At 30.8% G+C, this 8,293-nt stretch overlaps 1 protein-coding gene across 1 annotated transcript; it reads left to right on the forward strand.

Moving 5' to 3' along the window:
• The first annotated feature begins 2,172 nt into the window (after positions 1-2,172).
• LOC124887635 (UDP-glycosyltransferase 73C6-like) lies at positions 2,173-4,358 on the forward strand. Its single transcript, XM_047397240.1, has one exon. The coding sequence runs from the start codon at positions 2,495-2,497 to the stop codon at positions 3,977-3,979; it is 1,485 nt and encodes a 494-aa protein (XP_047253196.1). The 5' UTR covers positions 2,173-2,494; the 3' UTR covers positions 3,980-4,358.
• Positions 4,359-8,293: the final 3,935 nt, after the last annotated feature.

Consider the following 8,293-nt stretch of genomic DNA (forward strand, 5'->3'; position numbering starts at 1 on the left):
GAGTCTTCTTTCTGAAGTTTCATTCAATGAACTTGCCAAATGCCCAGTTGGTGACAGGACAAGAAAAGAAATTGAAAATCTTACTAATAATATTTTGAAATGATAATGACTAACTTCCACCGCTGCATAGACTTTAATACTTGCCGCCTTCATTAAATTGTGTTGTCAGAGAAAATTCATAATTTAGTGTTTGCAGCAGTATATTATTAGTTTTGAATTTGATGGAATCAATTCTTTCATCTGGTTATTTTCCTTTTTCATCCAGAACAAGTAAAGAATCCATATACTAACATATTTGTACTAAGTTCGTCTTTTTTAATAATCGTAGTATCCGGATCAGTTTTCGTTTCGAACATCTAGATTAAATTTACGGGATACCTTCCATCTCTCACTAGTAACAGATATTATGTAACTTTTTTCATCAAAGTTAGGAGGATGGAAATTGGAAAGAAACACCTAGTATTTTTTTTTGTCTCTATTGAAATTTGAATCTGAGATCTCATGTTCTTACCCCACATCATTGACCACTACAGCTCCACCCTTGGGTTCAAAGTTCTTTTCTTTTTCTCCAATTGGAGATCAGTTTACCTGCTCTTAGTTCAATTAAAACATGAGACTTTCCTATAACAACTTGGAAAGAAAAATAGCAAAGAGAAAGGGGAATGCTCCCTTGACACTAAATTTAAGAAAATAAAAAATACTTATAAATCTCATGATCTTCAATAAAAATATATATAATACATTAAAATTTCCTTTAATCTTGTGATGATATTAAACAAGTTATGTGAAATGTTAAAATTAAAAAATTGTCAAATTTGAAAAGAGAAATCTTTTTAATAAAGATCAAAAAGAAAGTATAACAAAACAAAGGGAATATAAAATATGCTTTCTAGTCTCTTTTTGTTAGTAAGTACACTGTATTTTTCCTCCTCCCTATCCAATCACATGGTAGTTTGAATAATTTATTAATGGATGTTTTACCAGGGACGGTTAAGGTGAATTCATGGTCTAAGATTAAAAGTGAACGGAGGTTTTAAACTTTTAAGAAACATTACTTATGTTTATAAAGTCTACTTAACCGCTTTTTTCTAATAATTATTTTTCAATTAATAATATAATCAATGCATTAATTTTTTGAGACATATTAGATATATCAAATTCCTTCTAATTTTTTTAATATAAAAAATTTATTTGTTTTATAACTAGTATTTAATATTTTTTTAAAAAATTTATAATTTATTATTACTAAAAAAATAATGAGGTCTCAAATTTAGAGGCCTAAGACGGCCACCTTTTTCCCAAAAGGATAGAGCCGCCTCTGTCCTTCACTAGGGGCGGCTCAAGCGAATTCGTGATCTAAAGTCAAAATCGAACGAAGGCCTTAAGCTTTTAAAAGAAATTAATTATGTTTATAAAGTTTACTTTTTAAATTATATAATCGCTTTTTTTAATAATTATTTTTTAATTAATAATATAATCAATGCATTAGTTTTTTGAAACATACTAAATATATCAAATTCCTTCTAAATTTTTTTTATATAAAAATTTTATTTCTTTTAAAAATAATATTTAATATTTTTTTTAAAAAATTATAATTTATTATTAGTAAAAAAATGAAGCCCTTCAAATTTGGAGGGCTGATACTGTGCCTTTTTCCCGAAAGGGTAGAGCAGCCCTGCCCTTCACTTTCAATTAGAATATACAATGGACAAGGAAGGAGAAAGTAAATTAAACCAGCACTGAATATGCATGCAGTTTATAATTTACAATTAAATCATGACATGAGCTGTGTATGTTGACTTCCCTTGTTAAGCTTTCACATCAGCCACCAAGATAAGCATATACTGAGTTAGTCTTTTGTATCACCCTGTCACTTTACACCTATCCTACCTCTAGCTTTGGCTTTTATCTCGAAAGAAAAAATAAAAAATATTTTTAATTTATTTATATAATTTTGATTTATCATGAAATTTTAATTTTTTAATCTTATGATTTTAAATTAAAGATATTTAAAGTATATTAAAATATATTTTAATCTTGTGATGTTAAATATATTATATTAGATTAGAATTAAAGAGTTATAAAAAGATAGTTTTTTCAAAATGATTATAAAGAAAAAGTAAAACAAATAAATTAAAATAAAAGGAGTATTGTATTACATAGAAGGGGACAACGAGGATTGCATGTACACTAGAGTAATTTTTACGGGTTCAGACGAATCTAATAGTTCATTGTAAACCCTATAACTAAGACAAGTAAGGGATTCGGTGATAGTTCAAAAATCAAAACTCATATACTAAAATCTTGACCCGCCTCCGAGTCTCACCATGGGACTATAAGCATGGTAGTGTTGACCTTCTAATCTGAGTTCAGAACATTAAGAAAGGAAAGTTGAGTGATATTCAATTTTCAAGAAACACTCCAGAAAGCTACTGATAGATTTCCAGTCCCCTGATTCATCAGGCAAACTGAAGAGCAAAATTTGTATCACTCAATGGCTGCTCAAAATTCTCAGCTTCACTTTGTTCTTGTACCCTTAATGTCCCCTGGCCATCTCATCCCTATGGTGGACTTTGCTAAATTGTTAGCACAACATGGTGTAATTGTTTCTATAATTTCTACACCCCTTAACACTGTCAGATTCAAATCAGGTATTGATCCCTCTATCAAATCAGGCCTTCAGATCAGAGTATATGAACTGGAGTTTCCAGCAGTACTTGCCGGCTTGCCCGAGGGATGTGAGAACATGGATTCCTTACCTTCGCGCGATTCAATCAGGGATTTCTTTGCTGCTGCTAGCATGTTGCAAGAACCGTTTGAAGAATTGTTTAGTGATCTTAGGCCCAGTCCTTGCTGCATAATATCTGGGAAAAACATGGCGTGGACCGTCGATAGTGCGCGTAAGTTTAAAGTTCCTAGAATTTTCTTTGATGGTATGGGATGTTTTTCTGCTACATGCACACAGAAGTTGCAGAGCTCCAAAGTTCATGAGAACGTGTCGAAGTTTGAGTCTTTTGTAGTACCAGGTTTGCCTCATAGAGTTGAGCTGACCAAAGCACAGTTGCCTGAAAATCTGAATCCAGGCTCACCTGATTTAGTCGATGTTCGCAACAAGATGGTTGCTGCTGAATCTTTCTCCGATGGGATAATTGTCAATACATTCGAGGAACTGGAACTTGAATATGTTAAAGAGTTTAAGAAGATCAAAGGTGGGAAAGTCTGGTGCATTGGCCCTGTCTCAGCTTGCAACAAATCGGAATCCGAAAAGGCTGCAAGAGGCAAAAATGTGTCTTTGGAACAGAACCAATGCCTCAAGTGGCTTGACTTGCAAGAACCAAACTCTGTGGTTTATGCAAGTCTTGGTAGCATATGTGGCCTAACATGTTCACAACTTGTGGAACTTGGATTAGGCTTAGAAGCATCAAATAGGCCATTCATATGGGTAATGAGAGGAGGGGAGAAATCAAAAGAGTTAGAAAAGTGGATTGAAGAAGAAAGATTTGAAGAGAGGATTCAAGGAAGAGGCTTTTTAATAAAAGGCTGGTCTCCTCAGATTCTTGTCTTGTCTCATCCATCCGTAGGTGCTTTCTTAACGCACTGTGGATGGAATTCGACTCTTGAAGGGTGCTGCTCTGGCTTACCTATAATTACTTGTCCATTGTTTGCTGAGCAGTTTATCAATGAGAAATTGATCACACAAGTGTTAGGCAATGGTATTAGTGTGGGAGTCCAGGCTGCCGTTACATGGGGAATGGAGGAAAAATCCGGATTAGTAATGAAGCGCGGAGATGTAAAGAACGCCATTGAGAAGATCATTGATGAGGGTGTAGAAGGAGAAGATCGACGTAGAAAGGCAAAAGAGATCGGTAAAATGGCGAATAGGGCATTAGAGGAAGGTGGCTCATCTTACCTAAACATTAAGGCTTTGATTCAAGATATTATGCAACAGAGTTTGAGCAGTGTTGAGGCAAGTTCTTGATTATAGATATAAAGCAAACATTTTTTTTCTAAAGAAGGTGAGCCGTGGCGTAACTGGTAAAGTTTTCGTGTAACTAGGAGCTCACGGGTTCAAATCGAGAAAACAACCTCTTGCAAGGTAAGACTGCGTATGAGACCTTTGCACCGGGCCGGCCCTTCATATAGTCATGGATAAATAAACCCTTTCTAGTAAATTGTGATTTGTCATTTGGGATACAATTTAGCTGCTGTGTTTTCATCTGTCAAGTTTATATCAGTAATCATCTGTTGTAGTGTTGAAAACTTTTGAGTTGCTTTACATAAAAGGTTTAATAATATAGTGTAACTACTCTTCCTCCAGCTAAATGGATGTTCCCCATATTTTTGCCTTTTTTCACTAATTCTATCTTCTGTTCTTGTGGACATGCAGTTATAGTTAGCAACTTAACTGGAAAATAACACACACAAACACATACTAATATACACACACAATACAAAAAACTGCACTTGGCACAAAAAATACAAATAGTAGCAAAACTACAGCTCAAAAAATTACACTGGATTAAGGGTAGCGAAAAATTATTATTGTCACACATTCAAAAGCTGCAATACAAAAAACTGCATTTGACACAAAATAAATAAAGAATAGCAGAATTTCATCTCAAAAAGCTACACCAAACCTTAGAAACAGTGAAAAATAACTGAACTATACCTCAAATGTGAGTTTATGCTGAATTTTTTTTTTCTCCAAGTCCTTTTTAATCTAATATATATTTCCTCCGTCTCAATTTTACGTTGCAGATTTTTTTTTAATTCATTAAAACAAATGACACTTATTGTAATTAGAAAAATGTAACTTTTAAAATTCTTTTTTATCCGTAATGAAATAATTTACGATCAAACAAATATTCAAAGATCATTTTAAATCACAAATTTTAAAACTCTTTTTTTTTTCTTAAATATTATGTTACATAAAATGAGACAGAGGGATTAGAAGGAATGGTATAACAAGATGAGGTGTTAAATATTTGAGGATGGTCAAACGTGCTCACTTTTGACAAATTTAAAAAATTAAAATTGCTCAAAAATATATTTAAGGGATCATTTTAAATCAATCCATAAGAGAGAGTTTTCGTCATTTACTCAAAATTTTACTAGTTTGTCAAAGAAAAGAGTAGTAGGGACAATACTAATCTATATTTTTTAATTCTAGATCTTCCTCAAGTTTGTTGGTTAGAGTGTCAAATCAATTGATCTTTTCAAAGTGGGTGGATAGGAGAAGTGATAATTAGTCTTCAGATTTTAGAATAAGTTTATTTGATATTTGATTAGAATAAAATTATAAAATTATTTATTTTAAAATTAATTATTTTAAAATTATAATATTATTTTTATCTTTGAGAATAGAATAACAATTTTGAAATAATTTATTCCCCAATCAAATGAATCTTTAACACAATCAATTATTCTCTTTAAATAAAAATAAACAACGATTTAAATATTTAAAGTGATAAAATAGGCTTAACTTAATTTTTTAGTGGTTTATTTATATATAACTCGCTTTATTTGTGAGTGCAATGATAGTTATATAACTCACCTTTTTAATGAGTTATTATTTTTTATTTCTACATTACTCACAAAAAAAAGAGTTTTATATATTTTTATTATTTATGTCAATTTTTATAAAATGTAAGCTTTCTATTTTTCTTTGTAATTTTTATTTCATAAAATTCATATATTTATTTTTTTAAAAATTTATTTTGATTTTATAAAACTCACTAATTATGTGAGTTATTCAAATATAAAATAAGTAACTCAGTTTTTAAGTGAGTTATCCATTTTACATATGTAGTGATATGAAATATGAATATAACTTTAAAAATAAGTGAGTTATGTGCACAATTTTATTAGTAATGTGAAATATGAATATGGTGCTAAAAATATATGAGTTATGCAACACAAATTAGATACTACAACTAGACGTGAGGATGGAGTATATACAAATTAATTGTTATATACTATACAACTAATTTTTTTATTTTTTTTAAAAAGAACACATACAGAAACTTGTGACATCAATTTTGAAAATATATCGTACAAAGTGAGTTATCCATAAAAAAGTCAAAAAGAGTATAACCATTATAAAAAGTGTAAAACTCACAAAAAAATGAGTTATCATTCTTATTGCTATAAAACTCAAGACTCACATATCATGTGAGATATATATAAAATTCACATTTTAAATGAGTTCTCTCTTTTTATTTTATAAAGCTCACTAATTATGTGAGTTACACAATTATAAAAAGTGAGTTATACATTATATGAATATAACTCTAAAAATATATGAGTTATGTGTAAATAACTTTTATCACCAACTTTCAAAGTTCGCCTATTTAAACAAATGTATACATTCATTCGTTATTCACTCAACTCTTCTATTGAAATTCAATTCTTCTTCTTCTTCAAATTCAAGTCTTCTTTTTTCAAACTTGTTCAAATTCGGTTCTTCTTTTCAAAACTTAATCAAATCTTAAAGAATGAATTCTGATCGTGTTAAGGTTGTATTTTTTTTGGATGATGAAATTATTCACGAGGAAAATATATTATAGTATCTCCCCCAAGTCTAAAGCCAAGTATCCAATTTCAATTGGTTACAGAGAATTTGTAGAATCAATTTTTAGAAGAATAAAAATAAAAAGTGATGATTTTGATTTATTTATAATAGGACAGTATCCAAATTCTTTCTCATCACAAGAAATGAAAAATTATGGAGAATGAATTATCAGTGACGATGAGTCATTCACTGAATTTCAGAAGGCTCCTTATGCCTATGCTAGTCAAATAAAGCTGAACATTCTTCAAATTTATGTTAAGAAGGAGTGTAAAAATCATCCTGCACACTCTCCGACACAGATAAATGTGTATACACAATTTGATGATCCAACTAGTGTTGTTGATGCTCGTTTAACTCAATATAATATTTTTTTGACATGAATACTCCCCAATACATCATGTCGAGTAACATGCCAACACAATCCTCAATATCCGATTCAAACGAAACTTTGAATGAAAATGACTGGTAATGTCTCTTAATTTGTGGTATTATTAATATTATATATTTTTAATGATTTTGTTTCTATTTCATATGTCATATGTATGTTATAGTTAATTTAGGGACTTAACTCTGTGTGACATGAATAATGATGAATTTTTTAAAAGTGATTATAATTTATGGTCAATCATCTCAGCTTGGATGGATAGACAATGCTGGAACATCTACAAATATTTCTTTGTCATTGAGCTTGGATACTGCCGACTATTATCGGTAGGTCTAAAATATCGTCGATAATAAGTTATGTTGGTTAATTTGATGTTTTTATTGTTTATGTTTTTGGAATATACTAAGATTATTCTATCATTTGAAATGTAGGAATAATGTCACGCGAGGTGAACATGTTCTCGCAGATGATATTGAAAATGGTGACCAACCAAATTATGACGAATTATCACAGGGTGATGATAGCGAGCCTAATAATGTTGAGGGAGGTGAATGCCCCTATGATTCATCATAGAGTCATGATGATGTGATGTTCAATTCTAAATAAAGAGCCATGTTCATGAACTTTTATCATCAACAAGAATCAATTCCACAGTCGGCATCAATCTCACTACCAATCAACAGGCCTCATTATTATTCTAATGCCGTTTCATTTCTTGATTATTTTCAGGAAGGATCAAATGTGTTTATGGATATACATGAAAATAATTTTAATTCTACGAATGTGTGGCGTTCTTGTAGCCCATCACATAGAATTCTGATGCAATTAATCCCATGTAGGATTGCCAACAAACTCAAACACCCTAATTACATGAGAGCATGGAAAGTGATTTGATTGTCATTTACCGCACGTACATATTTTTTTACGTCTCAGTAACAATTTGCTTATTATCACCCTTTTCATGATGGGAGTTAAATGTCCTAATTTTAAATATTTTATCTACCATAAGATAATTTTGTTACTGTATATCGATGCCTTTTTCTTGTATCCTCAAATTGTTTGAAAGAATTTGACATTCATTTTTGTTTGTCATTCAGTAGTTGTTTTGTAAATTTTGGTCTCTGAATAAAATGATCCACAAATATATTGTAAGATATTTTGACCAGTGCAGTCGCTGATAGTCCCCTAGCTGGCTTCAACAAGCCATTAAATGACTCAGAGCTATGTGTTGTGAGCATCCCCATCTCTTACCATCATTCCTGTGCAAGGTTCATTTTTTCAATTTGATATTCATCAACCACTCATATGTTGGCAAGTGTGTCTCTTTTATTAACTCT

This window comes from Capsicum annuum, chromosome 10 (genome assembly GCF_002878395.1).
Source record: "Capsicum annuum cultivar UCD-10X-F1 chromosome 10, UCD10Xv1.1, whole genome shotgun sequence".
Taxonomy (NCBI): Eukaryota; Viridiplantae; Streptophyta; class Magnoliopsida; order Solanales; family Solanaceae; genus Capsicum; species Capsicum annuum.

Bases quoted from the DNA above. Each gene is read 5' to 3' on its own strand.
- LOC124887635 (XM_047397240.1), top strand. From the start codon at position 2,495: ATGGCTGCTCAAAATTCTCAGCTTCACTTTGTTCTTGTACCCTTAATG.